At 42.1% G+C, this 23,219-nt stretch overlaps 1 protein-coding gene across 1 annotated transcript in view; it reads left to right on the forward strand.

Annotated features, from left to right (window-relative positions):
• CLDN34 (claudin 34) overlaps positions 1–23,219 on the forward strand; it is a 35,829-nt gene extending 12,610 nt beyond the window's left edge. Inside the window, exon 2 of the mRNA XM_089683827.1 lies at positions 21,664–23,219. Coding sequence (XP_089539953.1) covers positions 21,725–22,531 — 807 coding nt within the window. The 5' untranslated portion in view covers positions 21,664–21,724 and the 3' untranslated portion in view covers positions 22,532–23,219. The remainder of the gene's footprint in view (positions 1–21,663) is intronic.

Below are 23,219 nucleotides of genomic sequence, written 5' to 3' on the forward strand. Positions count from 1 at the left end.
TTATTTCACAGTGCCCCTTCCATTTCCTCCCTTACATCACTGCCCCCATTAAATTTACAGCCTCCCCTGCACAGTCCTTCCAGGGCAGAGGCACCTATTAGATGGGTGTTCTCTTCCGGGTCTCCTGCCTGGCTGCCACTATCATCCTCACAGAGGGCGGGGGGCAGGAAGGGGCTGCAGCTCTGGGCAATGGGTGGAAGCTACCCAACTTTTGTTAATAAGTGAGTGATAACCCACTTGTTAGTTTGAAAAGCCTCCCACTCTCTGTGCACATCTGCTGCATATCCCACCCCCCTCCCTCTGTGAGGATGGTAGCGGTAGCTGGGAAGGAGACCCAGGAGAGAACACCCAGCTAATAAGTGGCAAGACCGCAGTCCAGATAGGCCTGTTACTTGGTCCAGGTCCGGACTGCGGTCCACCATGCTTTATGAAAATGTATTCCAAATAACCTTGGAGTGGATCACCTTTTATATCGTAGGTTAAGGTGGGTATAGGTGATTTGAAAATGTGCTAGTGCTCTGGGATTTTGGGACCTAATTCTTTTGTAACACATCCTTCTTCATCTTTCAAGGTAACATATGCATATACAGTATGTATACAAATGGGTGGGTTACTGTTTAAGGAGAATTCCTTAAAGTGGACCAAGACTTGGGCAACCCTATCCTTCAATCCATACATAAAAAATTATTTGTGGATGATTAGCATTACAGTAGGAATTCTGTGTAGGAGCACTTCTGTTCTAGAGTTCTGCGTGTCTGTACAACAGCTGCCATGTTGGTGAAGGTATAAGCTGTCCTCAGACAAGTCTTGCTAAGTCTAGTTCCTCTCCTCTGATCACACCATTATTTTAACTTGATGCCTCTGATATTGCCTTACAATCACATGAGTAAAAATATTCTGCTGCTCAGAATAAAGAATGATATGCTGAAGGTATTTTTTTACATATCATTTTGCCACATTAATGCTAAATTCTGGGCACAAAATGTAACATCAATCGATTTGACATGTGTCACTTACCCATGCTGAGTGGCCTCATTCATTTTATTTACTCTAAAAAGCATATATAATCACTTGTTAGTTACCTGATGAGTGAACAGGGGGAGTGGAGACAAGTCCGCAGTGCTGGGGTTCGCTGCTAGGCCAAATGTACAGTGGCAGCTGTTCTTCCATAAATGTTAATCAAAGGAAAGACATCAATAATTGAAAACAGGCAAATGAAAAATATCAGATCAAAATATATTAAACATCTTGTGTTTAGAGTCCAGCTGTGGTAATTAATTCATGCTACACATTCAGAACAAGCATTCTCAGTAAAGGTCCCCTTTAACATTTCTCTGTCAAAATACATCTTAACTTTTATGATAACAAATAAGGGAAGCATTTTTCCTTTCTACCCTCCTATGAACTATATGCGTTGCTCTAAAACTATTGGCTTATTTTAAGGATTCCTAAACCATAACATGGCAGTTCAGTAAAGTAATGATGCCTGTAGGATTTGGATTTGCGTGCTGCCTTCCAATAAATATAGTAAGCAAGAAAATAAATGGATTTGAGAAGACAGAGATCCATTATAGCCTACCACAATGTCCCTGGAATGACAAAATGTGGAGATGAAAATACAGTTATTGTGCAAGGAGTGGTGACCATAATCACAGTACATCACATAAGCTGATTCTTACTATATAGTTACACTAGATATGCAAGCGCGAGGTTGAGGTTTTGGATTATGTAACTGTGACATGAGGTTGCCTGTACTTTAATTATAGCATTACACTTTGCTAAACTGGAAATATAGACATTGAACACAGTTCCTCCAATTCAGTCTTCAGAGATTTTTAGCAGTATAGCTTTGCAGACTCTTTCATATTGGAAATAACTACTGTGTACTCTTAAAATATTTTGAGAAACAAATGTAAGTGTCCAATTCTAAAACAAAAGCCAATTGTTCTCAAAAATAGTTAACAGAGCATTATCAGTATTAACTTGCACATTAGAATTGTTTTTTCATATATTTTCTTTGTTATGTTTTTATAGTGCTTGGTTGATCTACTTCTTACTCTGAGTTTTCTGGGTTGTGACCCAAATAGCAGGATATCAAATACACACAGCTGAATGATCAGAGGAGGGATACCCTCCCCTCCTGGTAGAGGCAGCACCTGTCTGGAGGAACAATCAACAAATACACAGCTGGTGCTGGACTTTCTCATGTTTCCATTTCCAGTGATTGTGCCTGAGCCTGGATACTGGGATAACAGCATCTTTAGACTCCTGTTGACAGGATGAAAGGATTTCCTCAGTCTTTTCAGTGATCATTCACAGGACCTGATGTCACACTCACTTTCTGGCTGCTAAAGATGAGCAGCAGGAGGTGAGATGTATGGGACAACTGGTGTTCACAAAGCCAAGAACATAAACACTTTTGCATTGGGGCGCAGGCATTGGATTACAAATTTGCTTCATCTCTAGAGCAACCTCTTAGTATCGGAGGTAGATCCAGATCCTGAATGATTCCTGAACAAAGACGGCAATGATCATACCTGGCAACCTTTGTAAATCAATGGCCCTGAGAATGAGGGTAGGGTGGGGCTGGATCTAATAGCCAAAATGTATTTAGTGGATGCAGCATGAGCCAAAAATGTGTGAATGATTGTAGCACACCACAGTGAATTGAAGAGTTCAATAGTGGTGCAAAATTAACAGTGGCAAAGGAAGAAATGCCCCAACATCAGTGTAAGGAAAAAATTTCCCTATTTCTGTGGGTGAAAAAAATACCCCTGTGTCAGTGGTAGGCAGGGGCGGACTGACCATTTGGAAACTCGGGCACTACCCGAGGGCCCAGGGTCAGTGGGGGGCCCCATGAGATGCCCCTGGTACCTTTTTCATAGGCTTTTTTGAGTTTGGGCAAGAACACAGGGGCCCCATGATCCCCTATTGCCCGGGGGCCCCATGAGTTGTCAGTCCGACCCTGGGGGGAGGAAAAAAATTATTCTGCATTGGTGTCAGTGGCAGGAAAATGCAGCTGCATTGGTGTCAGTAGGATAAAGAGGGAGAGCTGGAAGGCCAGGGTGGAGGACTCTTTAGGGTACACTGAACTAAGGGGCCCTGTGTGGATCTAAGTGAGGGGGTGGGGCTTAAGGGCACTGAGGGGGATAGGGTGGCTAGGGTTCTCTTCAGGTATTTGAGAGAGAGAAGTGAGCTCTGGGGTGAATTGCTCCCCACTCTCCATGTACATGCAGTTTGGACCTTTAAAGCTCAGTGCCTCTCAGGAATGAAAGCTGCTTCTCATTCTTCCCATCTCTGGACACAAGATATGTCACAAGCATACATGGGAACAGGGACGTTCCACCCTCACCTCCTAGTAAGCAGTTGCATTAAGAAGGAGGTTTGTTCTCATCCGGCATACCCTCTCTGCTCACAGTAGGCTGCTTCTGGAGGCAGAAGAGTGCAGAATCCTTCTTCAAGCAGCTAATGCAGCTCTTGCTCTGCCATTACAGGACAGATGTTGTGGTCACTCCTGTTAAAAATCGCCAGAAAGCCAGAGAACTGATCCCGATAAGTAACAAACCTGTAACATCAGTGAAAAGCAGGGTTGCCAACCATCCATAAATTTACAGACAGTCCGTAAATTGTAACCATTTACAGGCTTCCATAATGTCCATTTACGGACGATGGGTGAGCATTATTCACGCTGATGATATTTACCCATCTCTGGTGCGCATGCGCATTGCGTCAGCAAATCGTGTCTGCGCATTCGCAAAGGCCATTATCGCAAAGTCATCATGCACAGTACTTGGAATCCATAAAAACACACAACCATTTCCAGCTGGACCTTGATGAAGAAGGATCCCCTCTGCTGCTTCGCTCAATCCACTCCAGCAGGCTTGCCTGACACAGACTTGGCATGTTTGCTACTTGCTATTACTAGTACTACTCTGTCACAGGTATTGTTGGCATTTTTGTGTGTGCAAAAGTACAATTTGAGAATGCAAAAAGGCCTCACTGCTTGTCAGCCTATGCCTAAGGCTTAACTCTGCTCTCACAGAACACATAATTGTTATGTTTGCTAGTACTACTCTGCCTTGCCAATGCCACAGATTATTTGGAGCATTTTTGTGTGCACTAAGTTCAATTTGAGAGTGCAAAAATGCCACGCTGCATGCTTGCCTATGCCTAAGGCCTGTCAGCTTGCACAAACCACATGTATGTGATTGTGAATGTGTGTCCTACTACACTACGGCCACCACTGAGATTATTTTGGGCATTTTTGTGTGCACTAAGTTCAGTTTAAGAGAGCAAAAAGGCCACGCCACTTGCCTGCCTAACTCTGCTGGCACAGGCCACACGATGTTTGTGATATAATATTGTGAATGAATGTGTACTACTATTATCTCACCACTGAGATTATTTTGTGCATTTTGTTCGGCAGTTTGCTTGGCCAGCCAGGAAGAGGGTGAAGGAGAAAAGCAAAGATAAAAGAGGCTACGCCCAGTGGTCACTATCATTTTTGCTTTTCTTTCACCTCCCCCCCCCCCTTTTTTTGTTTTTGTGCTGATGGGTTGGATTTTCCTGCCAGGCCTGGACTGTGGACTACCAATCAAGCCAGCTTCTATACCACGGTGCCACCACTACTGCCTACCCAAGAAGTACCTGCCTCCTGAGAAGCATTTCCTTGGCTTCATCATGGTAAACAAATACACAATTTGCTATAGTGTGTCAACAAATGATCTGTTATAGTGAGTCTCATGGTATTCTTCTCTCCCTCTTTGTGCTTTAGGACTACCCTGTCTGCTCTGCTTGCTTAGTACGCTTGCCTGTGTAACTCTACTCACACAAGCCACAGAAGGTATGGATGCTAGTACTACTAATCCACCAAGATTATTTGGTCATTTTTGTGTGTACTAAATTCAGCTTGCCTGCCTAACTCTGCTGGCACAGGCCACACAATGTATGTGATATTGTGAATGAATGTGTACTGCTACTACACTACAGGCACCACTGAGATTATTTTGGGTATTTTTTGTGTGCACTAAGTTTAGTTTGAAAGTGCAAAAAGGCCACACCGCTTGTCTGTCTATGCCTAAGGCCTGTCTGCTCACACAGGCCACATGTATGTGATTGTGAATGTGTGTCCTACTACACTACGGCCACCACTGAGACTATTTTGGACATTTTGCATGTGCACTACATTCAGTTTGAGAGTGCAAAAGGGCCACGCTACTTGCCTACCTATCTCTGCTGGTACAAGCCAGACAATGTATGTGATATTGTGAATGAATGTGTACTTTTACTACTACACTACGGCCACCACTGAGATTATTATGGGCATTTTGTATGTGTACTAAGTTCAATTTGAGAGTGCCAAAGGCCACACCACTTGCCTGCCTAACTCTGCTGAAACAGGCATGTCCACATGTATGTGATTGTGAATGTGTACTACTACACTACTGGCAACACTGAGATTATTTTAGGAAAGAATCTCAGTTCAGTTTGCTTGGCCAGCCAGGCCCGGCCCAGTGGCAACTATCATCTTTACCTTTCTCCTTCACCCTCTCCCCTTCTGTTTTTGTTTTTGTGCTGATAGCTCGGATTTTCCTGCCTTGCCTGGACTGTGGAATCCCAATCATGCCAGGTCCTATAGCACGGTGCCACCACTGCCACTACCCATGTACTGCCTGCCTCCCTGTTGCAACTCCTGAGCGTTCCATTGGCTTCTTCATGGTAAGCAAATACACGATTTGCTGTAGTGTCAGCAAATTGTCTGCTGCTCTAGTGAGTCTCATGGTGTTCTTCTCTCCCTCTTTGTGCTTTAGGCCTATCTTGTCTGCTCTGGCTCTGCTTGCTCAGCACACTTGTCTGTGTAACTCTGCTTGCACAAGCCACAGAAGGCATGTACTGTATGTTAGTACTACTCATTCACTGAGATTATTTGGGGCATTTTGTGTGCACTAAATTCAGTTTGAGAGAGTGCAAAAATGGCAAACGGCTTGCCTACCTAAGCCTAACTCATCTGTTGGTACAGGCCACACTTGTGTTTGTGAATGTGTGCTACTACTACTACACTACTGCCACCACTGAGATTATTGTGGGCATATTGTGTGCATTAAGTTGTGTTTGAGATGGAAAAAAAAATGTCACGCTGCTTGCCTGCCTAAGCCTGCATCTGCTGGCACAGGCCACATGTATGTGACTGTGAATGTGTACTACTACTACTACTGGCAGGACTGAGATAATTTGGGGCATTTTGTGTTCACTAATGTCAGTTTGCTTGGCCAGGAGGCTGAAGGAGTAAGCAAACATACAGTAGAAGTGGCCACTATCAAGTTTGCTTTTTACCTTCGCACTCCACCATTCGTTTTTTTTTTGTGCTGTTAGGTTGGGTTTCCCTGGAATATGAACTCCGAATCATGCCAGCTCCCATATGACGGTGCCACCACTGCTGCTACTATCAAGAGCTACCGCCTGCCTGGAGCAACTTCTGAAGCGTTTCCTTTGGCTTCAATCCAATAAGCAATCAGAGAATGTTTTTGCAGTGTGCTTTCTCAAAGAAATTATCTGCTATAGTTTTATGTTTGCTTTTCTCCTTCTCCCTCTTTGTGCTGTTAGGTTCTCCTGGATTGACTCCACCCACTATTGACCAGCCACTGGCACTGTCTTCGGTCTGTCCAAATTGGATCTCTTTTTTTTTTTTATGCAGTTCTGTCCTGGTAAGAATATATGCTTGTTTTGGAATATATGTTTATGTGACTGTTAGTGTGGGGAGGGGGACTTGGTTAGGGGAGAGTAGGAGTCTGTGTGGGATTGAGGTCAAATAAAGGTAATGTTTTTGTTTCTTCTTCCCTAGCAAACTCTACAGCAGGGATGTCAAACTGGTGGCCCTCCAGCTGTTGCAAAACTACAAGTCCCATCATGCCTCTGTCTTTTGGAGTCATGCTTGTAACTATCAGTCTTGCAATGCCTCATGAGACTTGTAGTTTGGAAACAGCTGGAGGGCCCCCAGTTTGACACCCCTGCTCTGAAGGATTGCGAAAATATCTGTATGGCTCTACAGATACCACCCCCTCCAGATTAGACAACCAGCTCATCTAACTGTAAGTGTTTATCCTTCATGCCAATACACACACAAACTTTGCAGCCTACTGTAGTGGGCAACATAGACAAACTACATGTTTTTTTTCTTTTCTTTTTTAGACACCTTCCAAGACTCCACATCCACAACAATCTTCAAACATGATGAATCTCTAACTAATTGCAACTAGCATATTTTATTAGTAAAATTCTTCAGAAAATTCCTAAAGATCAGTTTTCATTAAGTATAGGTTTCCTGACTTTCATGTACACATACAGGCATCTGCAGCACACAAGGCATTACTATTACAGAGTTACACAGTCAGTGTCAGTTACTGAAATGTAGGAGAGCTCATTCTTCACTGGTTTGACTATAGTCTGGTTCTTTGATTCAGTGTACTGAGATTTAAGAAGGCTCATTCAGGGCTGGTTTGGCAGTAGTTTGGCTCTTTGAGATCAATGCCGTTGGTAACAGAAGAGTAAAATTCTTTTTTCTTTAAGGTGACAGTCTGTGCATTTGCACTTTACGAATGGAAGGGGTAATGCCTGAGCCACCTGTGGAAAAGAAAAGAAGAAACTGAGGCACTGTTCCTTCTCATGCTCATGGCTAACTGATCTGCAGTAAAAATACTGGTTGTCAACTAATGATGAGTCAAAACAAAATCCTAAGTGTCTGTGGTGGAAAAAGTGTTCAGTGTAGCACATGGCAGTGTTCATGATGTCTATAGTCATGTTGCACGTTACAAACACAAAACTATTGCTGCAGCCAGGCAAGCCAACTCTGGAATTGTTACGTTTGTTAAACAAAGCACAGACTCAGAAGTGTCTGCTCATAAAAGAAAAACTTGTTTTACTGAGTTGAAAATAGCTCATTTTATTGCCAAAAACAATTTGCCACTTCCAGACTCCAAAATTGCAAGTTTTTTGATGAAGATGATGGTAAAACCCAGTACCAATTTTACCAACTTGTTGATCTCACTGAAGCTACTGCTGATGCAATTTTTGAGCAGATTAAGCAATGTTTTGTGGAAGATGGCATCCCCCTGAAAAATGTTATGGCACTTGGTACAGATGGTAGGTTCAAGAAACTCTGTACTATCTCGCTTCAAAATAGAGCAGCTTTTCGTCTTTCACATTTATTGTACCTGCTATATTGCTGCCTTGTGTGCTGTAGATGCCTGTAAACCATACCTAAAACTGTTGAGCAGCTTTGCAGAGACATACATAACCTCTTTGCATATAGTTGCAAATGCATACAATTGTATAATAATGCATCAAAGATGCAGCACAACCCACAAACCTTCAAGTCTGAAACATAAAGTCCAAAGTAGTAAGATCTTCCACCAAATTATCCACATGTATCACCAAATTTTCCACTTGTCCTAATATCTATGTGTATCAATATCTTCTATACCTGATCATCAGTCACTCATGCATACACCTCCCATGAACAATAAATGCTCCCCTCCAGACTAGTCACTGATGGCTAATCAAAGGTCACATGTGCTTTTGCCTCTTTCACAGGCTGCAAACAGGATGGCTCCAGATTCACTCCTCCACAGATGAAAGTGACTTCGGGTTCAGGAGCCATTCACAATGTCACTTCCAGTTCACTGGTGGTTGCTGTGGTAATGGCTTGGAGGGTATATAAGAATGTCCTGCTAGCCTGCTCCAGTTTTACTGAGGAAGCCTGTTGGTTGGGCATAATGCTCATAGGAGTGGAGTGGGGTGGTCATCTTGATGTCAGTAGTGGAGGTGGCGAGACAGAGACCTGCTTGTGTTTATTATGCACTGTACATATCACTGTGTGTGCACTGACTTGTGAGTGTAATTTTAAATATTGAATAAATCTTTTTACTGTGCGGAGAGCACTATCTTTCCCTATGCTTTCATTATTTAAAAAATGCTTCTTATGTGAGTGGAGGATCTGTGAAACAGTGAGAGCCATCTGTGGTGGAGTGAATCTGGAGCTATCCTGTGTGCAGCCCGTGAAGGAGGCACACGCGCATGTGACCCTTGACTAGCCATCGTGGTCTAGTCTGGAGGTGAGCATACATTTTTCATGGCAGGTGTATGCATGAGTAGCGCTGGTGATCAGTTATAAAAGATATCGGTGTACAAAGATATTGGGGCATGTGAATAATTTGGTGGTACACACCGGTAATTTGGTGGAAGATCTTACTACTTTGGACCTTATGTTTTGGACTTTATTATAATTTATAGTGAAGGTTTTTGGGTTGTGCAGCATCTTTTGCAGTGAAGTGGAGTGAAACCACTTTATGGTGCATGCAGGAACCTTATGTTTAATTATTGATTTATATGCAGTCTTATGTTTATATGTTTGATGACTTTTGTGGTGTAAGGGGTAAACATATAGTGGCTGCGCTGATTGATAATTAGGTTTGGTGCATACAATTGTATAATGAACTTCAGGAATTTGTTGAGGCATTATTGTTTGAAGATTTAACAGCTTTGTTCTACTAGATGGCTCGCTATGCTTGAGTGTGTCAATCACATTCTCAATCAATATGAAGCCCTGTAAAGTTACTTTCTAACAAGTGATGATGCAAACCGCTTGTTGACTGTGGAACGGATAAGTCTCTTGCTACAGGATCCTATTACTAAGTGCTACTTTCTGGTCCTTCAAGCAGTTCTGCCAAATTTCAACCAATTCAATCAAAGTCTTATGTGCTACTTTATCAGGCCAAACCTCTTAGTTGCCTTTGATGATGTACTGATGTACTGATTGCATTTGACCACACTAACAGTGCTAACTTTAAGTCAACAGACAGCATTTTCATTGGCTACCAAGCAAGGGAACATCTGTTTACAGTAGATGATTTGTCATTTGTTCAGCCACTCATGGTCCAAATAACATGTAACACCGTGCTATAAATGTCTAATGCAGGATGTTGAAGATAGCACAAGATGGAAGTGTTCTGAAGAACAGTAGCAGCCACATGTTGAAGAATAGTATGCTGAATTGCAGGACTTTACTGAAGAACAGTGCACCGGAAACTACATTTCCCAGAGGAGCTTGCATGTGGGTGGGGCCAGGAGCCTGGCCAGGAAGTGAGAGACCAAGAGGAGGAAGTGTGCTAATGGCCAGAGTGTTGGACCAGGCCGCAAAGCAAGATTCAGAGAGGGAGGAGAAGCAGATAGAGTTTGCTGATCGCCAGTCTTTCCACACTGCTCAGTGAGCCAAACTGCAAGCAGGAAGCCAGTTGGGAAGCCAAATCAGGACCGGAGAGTCTGTGGGAGCCCCCAGCTGCGGGGAAAGACTGACCGGTAAGACGTACCAGACACCATTACTATGGTGAGAGAGTCCTATATACCCACTAACTGAGAAAACATTGACAATTTCACCAAATTTTCTATCTACCTCGACATAGTTGCAGACATTATACATAGATACCCTAGTTTGCGACCTAGTTCTCGTAGTTGCTACCGTGGAACACATTCGCGTTAGTCTCATTATTCAAGCTCACTGCAGGACACACAGCTGCAGACCAGAATACAGCAATGCCAACTGAAACAGCAATTTAACCTTCCAAGTTGAACAGGATTTCTACTACTGTTGCCTGTGGTCCTTGTTACCCAGAGAGAGAGTTGTTCTTGCTTACTGACCCTTATGCCAACTGTTACACTTTACTACTTTAAATCTGTCCTTGTTTAGTGCCTTAAAGGGGACCTTACATTGGTTTACCATCATTAAAAGGAGAAGAACTTATTAACTATCATCTACACCCTAGATCATCTTTACACCAATTGAGCCCCAACTAGCATGCAGAAGACTTCATATTGTTTTTAAAGGGACATTGGTTAATTATAGACAAGAGCTCTCTTCATTTTCAAATCTAATCTTTGCCATCAGGTTCTGAGGACCTGCAGTGAGCTTATCTGTTTATTGATAGCTGTTCTCGCTTGCTTGGGGTTCAACAGTCACCTCAGATCGGAGGCAGTGGATTATTTCTGAAAGCAGGTCTGCTAACAGATACTGGTACTTTTCTGCGGATAATATTACTTTTACTAAAAGTTGACCAGAGTGATTATATTGTTGCATATGCCAATGCTATTTTGTGTTTTATTTTTTGTTTTTTTATCAAGTTACGTTCACACTCAATATAAACTTCATATTGATTTACACTAACTTGTGTTTGAGTCCATTTTACAGTGGTGACTTAGTCGGGTCACATGAGTGTGGTGGTATCAGTAGAGATTGGACTTTCAGAAAGAGGTCCAGATTGCGAAGGAACACAAAAATGACTAAGCAACCCATAAGGGGGTAGTGCTACCAACATTTTACACAAGAGCAGTAACTGCCATTAAAAAATGCATGCCCATTGGAAACATAATCATTCAACTGTTGGCTTACTTAACCTCCCTGGCGGTATTCCCGAGTGTAGCTCGGGGTAAAGTTTCAGTACCACAAGTGGTAACCCCGAGCTACCATCCGGAATGCCATGCGGCGCTGCTCAGCGATCCCTCGGTCACTTACCTTGTCCTGCGCTCCCGCGATGTCCCTCCTGCAGTGTCCCCGGCAATGTAATCCGGCGGATGCCAGCATCTGTCATCTGGGTTCCATCCTCTGTGAGCATCGGGATGTACGGGGGACGGAACGGCGGGAAATTGGAAAATGACAAAAAGTGACATTCACTAAAATCACATAGTAAAACATTACTGTACTAAACCATTTCACATACATTTTGTCCCTAATGCTTTGTCCTGTGCCCTGCCTGCATTTTTACTGTTTCTACCTGGAAACTGAGAAATGTCCATGGTGTCCAAAAAGCATCCCTTTAGGTCAAAAGCGGTTTTAGACCAACTAGAGAACAGCGGTAGTAAATCAGAACCACTTGCAGAATTGAGTGATAATAATTTGTGGGGAAATTCGTCATCAAACACTGAAAACAATTTTGCGACTTTGCTCAATGCTGTGCGAACTTGGCACTATATTTCAAATTTCAGTGTTTTTGGTTTGATTATATTATTGAATTAAATTTATTATTATTATAATATTATTTTTTATGATTATTTATTAAATTATAATTTATGATTTTGTGTTTCAAGTTTTATCCTACCCAGGATGTTTACTAGACTCTTGTTCGGACAGATTTCAGTGAGTTATTCCTAAGAATTACAGGACTACAATATAAAACGCCAATTTTCCATGCAAAATAATGGTACCGCTTTCAGCACCAAAAATCTAAAATAATTATACTGCCAGGGAGGTTAAAACCTTCAAACAGGTCTACTGCATACTGAATTTATTCAATACCAAGTAACAGATTTCATAAATGATCCCCAGGGTCAGACAGTGACTCTCACATATGATGCTTATTGGCACATCGAGACAATCTGAAAGTACCTAAATTCCCACTTCTGGTTATCTTTGCAAAAATGATGCTTGCCCTTCCTCATGGGACTGATGAGGTCGAACATCTGTTTTCCTCTGCCAAGTTAAGCAAAAGTGATTTTAGGAAAAAACTTTCATCTTCCATGTTGGAAGGACTGCTGTCAGCAAAGAGTGATCCAGGGAGAATTGCTCAGGAAATGCCTAAACATGTTGATTACACACTGGGGAGTGCAAAATCTGGTGCAGCTCCGCATAGAAACCAATCAGCTTCCAGGTTTTGTCTCCAAAGCCTAACTGAACGAGCTGAAATTAAAAGTTGACTGGCTACCATGTACAGCTGCAACAGATTTTGAGTGCTTCAGTTTTAGTAAATCAACCCCAATGCATGACTACAAGTCTGAAAATGCATCGAAAGCTAAACGCAAACCTGCTGGTAATAACATGTCTAAGGGGGAGGACAATGATGATGTGGTGCTGGTGGTGGTGTAGGACCAGGGGCGGACTGACCATTTGGAAACTTGGCACTGCCCGAGGGCCCAGGGTTAGTAGGGGGCCCCATGAGATGCCCCTGGTACCTTTTTCATAGGCTTTTTTGAGTTTGGGCAAGGACACAGGGGCCCCATGATCCCCTATTGCCCGGGGGCCCTATGAGTTGTCAGTTCGCCCCTGTGTAGGACTATTGCAGACAGTCACAATTTGCCAACATGAGCTTCTTCATACCATTTGTATAACAGGAATGTTTGTACTGTAATAACATTAGAAATACTTGTACACCACACACACCATTACACTTTGACTTCTCAAAATGTTGGTTACAGTTACGGCCACTCCAGGCCTAAATGGATTTCTATGTAATTCTTGCAGCAGTTTTCACTGGAACAGGTGGTGAGGGGAAGCCCTCACACAGGGACACCTGTTCAACTGAAAACTGCTGCAAGCTCCTTTTAACAAACTGCAATAGTCTTTGACTCTTGCAGCAGTTTGCACTTGTACAGGTGGTGAGGGGAAACCTTCACATGGGGATACCTGTTTCACTGAAAACAGTGCAACTTCTGTTATGGAAATGTTGGTTACAGTTACGGCCACTACAGACATAAACGGTTTTCTATGTATTTCTTGCAGCAGTTTTCACTGGAACAGGTGGTGAGGGGGAAACCTTCACACAGGGACACCTTTTAAACTGGAAACTGCTGAAAGCTTCTTTAACAAACTGTTATTTGAACAATGCATTGGCATTATTGTCTCTTTGGTAACTGCTATGTCACTTTTTCATGTCTGTGCTCCAGATGGGGAGAATCTCCCTTCACTTGCCCTGTTTACCATTTCATCTAAACTCAGAACAGAAATAGAAGAGACCAAATTCTATTGATCCTGGGATTTCCCCTCTATTTCTGTGGTGGCTAATTGTCTATGGAAGGGGACTCCAAACTATGGCCCTCCAGGTGTTGAGGAACTGCAAGACTCTGACAGCCACAGGCAAGATTTCCAGAGGCATGATGGGACTTGTGGTACTTCAACAGCTAGAGGGCCATAGTTTGGAGACCCCTGGTCTATGGGACTGAAATGAAAGGGAAATCTCTCCAGCTGGATGCGGATGACCAAACTGCTTGGATAAATTAACCTGACTTGGAAATGGAGAAATATGTTTTTCTACTTTTCTTATAACTTAAAAACATTGATAATAGCACTAGCTGTATGTTTATGACTTATATATTGATATCTGCACTGGTTTGCACTTTAGTTGGCCATTTTATGTACTTTTTTTGAAGTGTAAAAAATGTGGCTCTGTCAGTAGATCTCATGATTTTTGTCAGTACAAAATCTGTGCTGTTTGTAAATAAGACAAATTTGAATCCATGTATGGGCAGGCTGGTTGTATATATGTTAATCTGCTGATTCACCTCTGTAAAACCAGCTTTATGGATTTTCCTTGCTCGATCAGCACCACTGGCTATAGCCGGCTGCACTGCTCCGTGTATTCTGACAGCGGGGAAGCCTCCCCACTGCCAGAATACAATAGCTAAATGGGAGGAGTCTCTCATCCTCCTCGAATGTGTGGCTGGACAAAAAAAGACTCATCTATGGACTGCTTTACATGTACACATTACTTAGCATGGATGAACTTCAGTATGCAGCTTCCTCATATTTTTTTTCTTTTTTGCCTATGCTCTTGTTTAAGCTGGTGTCATGACCGCTGCTCCAGATTTCCTGATCAGGGTGGCTCCTTTCTCTTGCAGTGTGTAATTGAACCACCCTTGAATGCAGGGATTAGAACTGTATCTCCCTGCACTGTGTGCATCAATAGAAACACACAGTGAAAAGTATACCCTATGGCACCACTCCAAGCTTTGGATGGAAGGAAAAAGATCACCCCACAGGCAAGTGAGAAGAGTGGAGCATAAGTCCGGGTGATTCCAGTGTCAGCAAGTGAAGGGATGGATGCTGTTCAACCGACCCCAGGAGTCCACTGTTGAGAAATAGCCTCAGCTGCCAATCTGATCACGACCCTCTCATGCGTTTCGCCTCGCCCACTGGGGCTTGATCACAGAGGTCAATATTGGACTCCTGAGGTCTATTGGACAGCATCCATCCCTCCACTTGCAATGGCTGACAAAAGAAACACACAACCACATAGCTTAGGATGGTAAACCCTACTCCTCCCTCCTCCTCCCCTATCTTCTCCAAATTAACAGACTGGCTGGAGACTGCACTACTCACTGTTAACTTTTTCCTGTAAATACTGGAAATTCAGGGAAGCAAGATAGCAAGCGCCAGCAGCATTGAAAGTTGTAAACCTCAAGTGCTGCAGTTAGAATTTTCACAATAATGTTTTGAGGAATGTTATTTTATTGCACTCAGTGTGTTAAGCTAAAAAAGCAGAAAGCTACATACTGCTTTACCTTTGTTTCTGCCATAGGATGGGTTAGCCTTTAAAGTTTCACAGTTTATCTGAAGCAGTGCTTTGCCTAATTGTCTCTAATAAAAATCCAGTCTTTATTTCTCCTTTTATTCCATGTATTCCACACAGGAATAGAGAATAACTCCCCAGTCCATGGCCCATGTCTAACTTCCAGGCTGGATGACATCCCGTGTCATCCAGCCCCTTTCTCAGTGGCCTAGGAGTCTACACCTCCCCATTAGTCTAGGGCACCATTATGATGGAGTCATCTCCTTTTGAGTGATAGCTTCCCTGCTCAATAATGCATTGATTATAAGGAGGTTTTGTGCCCTACTATCATTCAATCAGCCACTGTTACCCCTACCCTTATGCTCACCCACACTCTCTCTCTTGCCAAGAGTTTTAGAAACATAGAAAAGAGATGGCAGAAAAAGACCAAGTGGTCCATCGAGTCTACCTGTTTTTTTTTTTTCTTTTATACGTTTTTTTTTTTTGGGTTGTTTTTTCTTTTATATAGAGATGTATATTTATATAGAGAATAGATCTGTTTGACCCAAGCACATTTGAAACCACTTACCGTTGACTGACTCACTACCTCTGCTGGAAGTCTAATCCAAGCTTTTATTACCTTTTCAGTAAAATAATACTTTCTAAGATTAGTTTTGAACTTTCCTCCTGTTAGTTTGAGGCCGTTTCCCCGTGTTCTTGATCTTGATTTTATGTAGTCTCCATGCTGCATTATGGCAGGGCATACATCAACTACATCAACTGGACTACATGTAGGGCACCTTGCTGACTTCCCTATCCAGCTCCTAGGAGATACAAGCTTCGGATCCGTTCAGACCATGTGATGGCACAGGATATGAGCAATACTTGTATTGTAGGAGTACATCAAAGTAAAGATTTTTTTTTTTAATATATTAAGGGAGAAGCAGAGGGAGGTTGGGTCAATATAGCATATATTTCCATCAATATAGCATATATTTACCTTTGTCTTTTACATTTACCTTCTCTTTGCAATCTCTTTCCCTTTCCCCCCACTTTGTTCAACCCTTGGAACAGAAGAAATACCCTGTACCTCTGGTTATGGAGGAGCATGTGACTCACTCTATGTGACATTCCTGGGCCAATTCCTGTCACATAGGAAATCCATAGACCTGTGTAAGTTATGACTCCAGTGGCTCCCAGGGCTGGAGAATGATATGTTAAGGTGAGCCAGTTGCTTTGCCCTACATGGGTGACTAACTTTGCAGGCAGAGAAAAACATGCATATCATTTCAAACACAATTTGTTTCTGTTACCAGTTAGTAAAGTAGCCCTTTTAAAGCACTTGTATCTATGCTGATCATTCTCTATGCCAAATATATTCTAAGAGGTAAACACGTTTCACATTATTTGCTTCCTCAGGACCTTGTGTGTATGGAGGCAGAGAAGAATAGCCTAACTGAAAAACATACATAATAAATATATATATTTAATACATATATTAGCATAATCAAAAGTATAGGCCTCAATCCATTCCACTTACATATCACCTCAAAATTTCAGAGTGCAAGGTGGTGACCCTCGGTGAGTGCCAACAGGACAATTATATGGGTGAATGTACTTCAATAGCTTATTTCAGTCATAAGGATTGCGATAAATACAGCATATATGCACTGCAGGGGGAGCAAAAAGGGAGAGGGAGAAGATGAAATGAAAAAACAGAAGGTGTTATCTCAGAGCAGAAATAGCCTGCATAGCAGGCAACAAAACAGAACTCTTATACTTACTTAATATACAACTGGCTCTTCCTGCTTGAAATAAATTGCCCCAAATGATGTATCAAAGCCTACAATACTGGTCCTTAAACTCATTCATATAGACTGCAATAAACACAGTAAAATATCATAAAACAATCATATAATATTAGCTAAATATATTCCAATAAATGATAAAAGTAACTGACTTAAGTCTCACCATGGACCATTATTTTAAAGCATACCTGATAAATCTTACACCAATTATACTCTGCTGGAATAATAGTGTTGTATATTGCCAGTCTCAGCAAGACTAATCAGTATCCTTCACAATTCTGAATATACTAATCCTCTTCAACCAGACCAAACTGACCCCAAAAAGAGTAGATAATACCAATTCATAGCCTTACAACTCACCTCTAGACATCTCTATGTAGTTAAGCCGCCATCCAACTAGCCATTGTCCTCAATCCCTTATAAAGCACAGATGGTTCCAAATGCACCGGTGTGAACTCGTGAGCTGCCACGGTCCATTCGACATCATTCGACACACCAACTTCCGCTCTGTCCACACGCACATCCCAACTGGGCAGAAGTGATTCAAACCACCACTCCCACCTAGCAGCACACACAGCTGCACATGTGCTCTAGCTTGTGCGGATAACCAGTTACACATGTGTGCCAATCATGACTGTAGACCCTGCATCTTGCATCTTACAGTTCCTATTCAAGAACACTCAAACATTAACAATCAGGGCAACCACCCAAGAATCACTGGAGCATGCCTGGCTGCATCCACTGCTTCTCCAACTCCTGTTTTGGGTTTCGGAGTCTCTAAGATTAAGGGATATGGTACAGTAAATAGCAGTCCTAGGTTTAATTTCATTAAGGAAAGTTATGTTTGGTCAGCCTATTACTTTTGCATGAGCTGTAGCAATGCCTCATCACACAAAATTTTCTAATATGAGGAAGCAAAGCCCTGATTCACTACGTAAATGGCTACCTTCAAAAACATGCCAGAACAAATCATGGTTATTCAGTAATGTGTAAAAAAGCACTGTTGTCAGGAAGGGCATGCCAGGAAACAAGATGGCTCTTCTGGACGGTCTTCTGTATATCTTCACAGGCTAATACATGTTACTTCCTTTGCATGCAGGAATTGGGCACTTGCTTGTGTGCATGAGCAGGTACCAGTGCACATACACGTGCACGTCAGCATGCTCATGTGCATTCGTGACAGATTATGACATCAGACGGTCTATTTAAACTGTGCCAGTGCTCAGAATCATTGCTGCTTTGTCTTCAGCCTCCTGTGTATCCTGTGACCCTGTAATCCTGTATCCTGATTAAGGATGATGCAGCATCTGTCTTTGTGTCAGAGACCTGAACACAAGATCTGCGGTTATGGGGAAATCCTTCAACTGTTGTCCAACCAGCCTGGAAGAGGACTTCTCACTGGCAGGAACTGTGGTGTGGCTTATCTACTCCCTAATAGTTTCTTATCTTACATGCAACCAGACCTGTAGGCTAATGATCCCGAAGTGGCCACCAGGTGCCTAACCTGGCTGTAGCTTATGCTGATTATTGAACCCTGAGCTAAAACTAGCTATAGAATCCCAGACCAGAAGGGACAGGGTTAACTAGAATAACATGAGTTGCATATAAACTATGTTGCAATAAACAGGTTCACCTACCAATATACTAGAATGGGAGAACTACACATACAGAAGCACAGACCTACCTATCTGACATTGTGCATGTGAAATAATAAAAAGCACATGTCAGAGTTAGTCTGTCTGTCATAAGTAATCATATATACACCCAGCAGCTGCAGTTAAACTATTAAAGTCGATTGTGACCGAGACTTTCTCTCTCTCTCTCTCCCTCTCTTTCTCTCTCCCCCCCCTCTCTCTCTTTCCTCCTTCCTGGGTTTCAAAGCGACCAACCCAGGGACATGAAGTGCATATATAATATATTTACAGGCATTTACAAATTCAGGCAGTAGAAGGCAGAAAATCCTTACACATGTTTTAATTGATCATACTTTATTGTGTCCACATCCACAAATCGGATCCACTGACAAACAGAGAATGAGAGCTTACATGGATTGTGATATTAAGAAGTCTTCTAGGCTGAAGTCCACATATGTGTGGGTCAGGAACGTCTGCATAATTGTGCACGTTCCTGACCTTCAGGCAAAATGCTTTGCTCTTTAGCAGATGTGGTAATAATTGTGAATGACAACTCCATGCATCAACAAAATGCCCACATTTTCGTAAGCATGAAATTGCATGGTTCTGCAGCACCATGTGGTTCCATGTGGCATGTTTTTAAAAAGGGTCGGGGACTTCTTTCCCCACATTTATTGCTGGTACAGCAGTCCATTCACGACATGCGTGCATGAACCTAGGTACATTTTTTTTTTTTAATAATAAAGATAATATACTTACTTGCTCTGTGCAATGGTTTTGCACAAAGAAGCCCCAAACCTCCTCTTCTGGGTTCCCCCTCTGGCACTCCTGGCTTCCTCTCCCTTCCGAGTGCCCCAATAGCAGGCCGCATGCTATGGGGGCACTTGTGCGGGCTTGATCCTAAACTGGATTGTGTGGGTCTATTGACACACACAGTGCATCTCAGCCCCGCTCCCCTCTCCCTCCTCATAGGTGTTGTTTGACAGCAGCAGGAGCCTGTGAGGAGGGAGAGAGAGACAAGCACAGAGCTGGATCGAAATTGGGCTCAGGTAAATATTTAGGAGGGCTGAGGGGAGCTGATCACAGAAGGTTTTTTTTACCTTACTGCAGAGAATGCGTTAAGGTAAAAAACCTTCTGTATTTAAAATCACTTTATTTACAGTAGATATATAAAAAAGTGCAGCGCTAGTGAGCAATAATGAATAATAATAAAAAACTAAAAAAATGATATATAAATTAATAATGAAAAGTCACTGATATAAGTAATGGGTAGTCCCGTGGATAAGCATGAATAGTTGAGGTGACTCTGTTATCCGTATAGAGGTGGTAATGAAATGCGCACTCACCGGACGCGCATATTAAATGCGCATTGAGTATAAATATCCTGCTGCCAGGTGGTGGGCGATTCCTCCTCTCTCGGGTCCTAAGTGGGTGGTCCTTCTCCTCTGGGGGTCCCCTTATGTGGTCCTAGTGGGTGCTGTCACTACAGGTGGCCTGAGTGGTGAATGGCAATCCGTTCCAGCTGGTAAAACAATGATGGCCGCCGAAACTCCACGTTGCTCCGGCGGATGTGACGTCACGGCGTGGTGTGGCTCCTCCTGACGCGTATCGTGCTCAAGCACGTCTTCATTGGCGACCCCCCTCTGAAGACGTGCTTGAGCACGATACACGTCAGGAGGAGCCACACCACACCGTGACGTCACATCCGCCGGAGCAACGTGGAGCTCCGGCGGCCATCATTGTTTTACCAGCTGGAACGGATTGCCATTCACCGCTCAGGCCACCTGTAGTGACAGCACCCACTAGGACCACATAAGGGGACCCCCAGAGGAGAAGGACCACCCACTTAGGACCCGAGAGAGGAGGAATCGCCCACCACCTGGCAGCAGGATATTTATACTCAATGCGCATTTAATATGCGCGTCCGGTGAGTGCGCATTTCATTACCACCTCTATACGGATAACAGAGTCACCTCAACTATTCATGCTTATCCACGGGACTACCCATTACTTATATCAGTGACTTTTCATTATTAATTTATATATCATTTTTTTAGTTTTTTATTATTATTCATTATTGCTCACTAGCGCTGCACTTTTTTATATATCTACTGTCTATTTCATAGGTCTTTGGTACCTATTCTGTGCATAGCAGCTTGTTTGTTTTTTACTAAGGCGCTCTTTACCATTTTATGTACATCACTTTAATTTACAGTATGTTTAAAACTTTTATTTGTTGGTGTTTTGTTTTTCTTGGTAACAATTGTTTTCTACACCTTTTTTAAATTATTGAAAAAATAATTTATATACCAATCCTAGAGACAAAATTTAGATGTCCTGCAGTTTGTCAGTTGTCGTTGGGGTTGCACTCTGTCTGCCCACATCTATATCAGGTCCAGAGCTCATAGCCCACTGCGAGTGATCAAATATTTTACAAAACGTAAATCTATATAACATTTCTGCATGTAAATATAATAATTATCTAAGCAAACTATTCATTTCTTTTACATTACACTTTTTTTTCATAAATGATTCCCCATTTTAAACACTAGAGCACTGGAAATAAGAGGAGCATGTATTATTAAAACATGAGATATGACACTGACAGAAGGTGTGACACATGCACAGTTGCCATGTTATTGACAACATAAGTAATCTTGTGTCTAAATGCTGCAGGGTGAAAAGAGTGACTGTATATGGTGCAGGTTCCAGTTCCTTGGCAACTATGGGTGTCAGTCTGCTTCACAGTTTTGTGTATATTGTGGTAAAAGAATTACTAGACAGCAATATTTACCAGAGTAGCCAGCAGGGAAGGAGAGGTTACTTCATATAATTTCTTTTTACCTTTTAGATATACTATTTCTTGGTTCTTTTATCTGTTCATTCATTTGTTCTTTATGTTATCTCCTTCAGTGATCACCGATAGATTACTGTGATGAAGTGGCCATAGAACAGAGCTGAGAATTGCTGGGTCATGTCGTATCTGGCCAACACAGCTCATCTTCAACTTGGTGGATTTGCTTTTGCTACAGTAGCCTGGATTTTGGGCTCCATCGCCACAGGACTTATGCAATGGAGGGTGTGGTATGTGCCCAACAACACTGTTATTACCTCTGGTATTGCTTGGGTAGGCATCTGGCGGACGTGTTTCTTCAGTCACATCTTGGTGTCTCCAAACCAAAAAGACATGTACTGTCAAGAATACAGAGTGACAGACTCTTTTGTGCCACGTGAAATATTTGTGGCACAGGGTCTTATGTTGACAGCTACAATCCTTGGAGCAATGGGAAAAGCTTTTTCTGTTTTTGGACTTAGACATGTCTATCATGGAACAAGCCAAATCAATATGATTCTTTTTTGGTTTACATTGAGTGGAATTTTGTACATATTTAACAGTATTGTCATCCTTATTCCAGTGGCTTGGAATATGCATTCAGTCGTCAGTAATTTTAGTATTAATTTCCCCAGCACATATTATATGCCTTCAAGTCCTCAGAGACAGGAAATCGGTGCTGCCATTTGCCTGGGGATTGTTTCCGTCATCTTGTATTTCTTGAGTGGGATCTTTTTCCTTTCCCATAAGCTACCTCAGCTTTCTAACAACATTGTTTATCCAAAAAGTTCAAATGATTCTGTATTTTCTGACTATAACAGTATGACTTCCAGAGAGGTCGAAAGATCTTCAAGCTTTGCCTCCTTAAATAGTTTTGGGAATGTACCTGTAAACTGTGATGGAATTAAGAATGAGGCATTTGAATGGGACATGGACGAACTATTATGAAATAATACTTCATTTACACAGTTCTGACCAATGTTTGCTAGAAAACAGTCCTCTAATAACCAATAGCTGCACAAGTCTGTTTGGATACTGGGAGTATTCAGAATGTATAGAAAGCATTCATATTTTTAGTTTTAATGTTTTAATGATTAAGCATACTTAAAAGTTTACCACGTTTGAGGAATGTGTTCACTATAATACAGGTATGCTTCCATAAATACAAGTACATTGTGTATTGTTAGTCGCATTTCTGATCTAGTCTCACCTGTTTTTCTATGAAGGAAGTTCCTAATATATTATTTGTGACCTTTTTTATTTAAAATTTACTTGATCTTGGATAATTGTGCTATAACAATATCTCATATATTATAATATCACAGCTATCCAGCATGGAATGGGTGATGAGTTGTGTGTGGTTGTTGCACTCCAAGGCATACAATGTGACTCTTGTCCTGCTTATAATGATTCTGATTTGACTCATCTAAAACTGACATGGAATCCAAATAGGGTTTCCAGTAGCAGTCTCTTGTAATTTTCTAATATTTGTTAGAAAGTTGGGTTTTGATTAATTGTTATGATCTTCTTGACTGACACTTATTTTTATCCAGTCTCTGTAATTGTCCTTCATGAACTTAATGAGCTGAATTGTGATCATGCACATAAAGTTTTCCAGAATAAACTGATTAACGTA

Source organism: Staurois parvus, unplaced genomic scaffold (genome assembly GCF_062004578.1).
Source record: "Staurois parvus isolate SC_StPar_1 unplaced genomic scaffold, SC_StPar_1.0 ptg000324l, whole genome shotgun sequence".
Lineage (NCBI taxonomy): Eukaryota > Metazoa > Chordata > Amphibia > Anura > Ranidae > Staurois > Staurois parvus.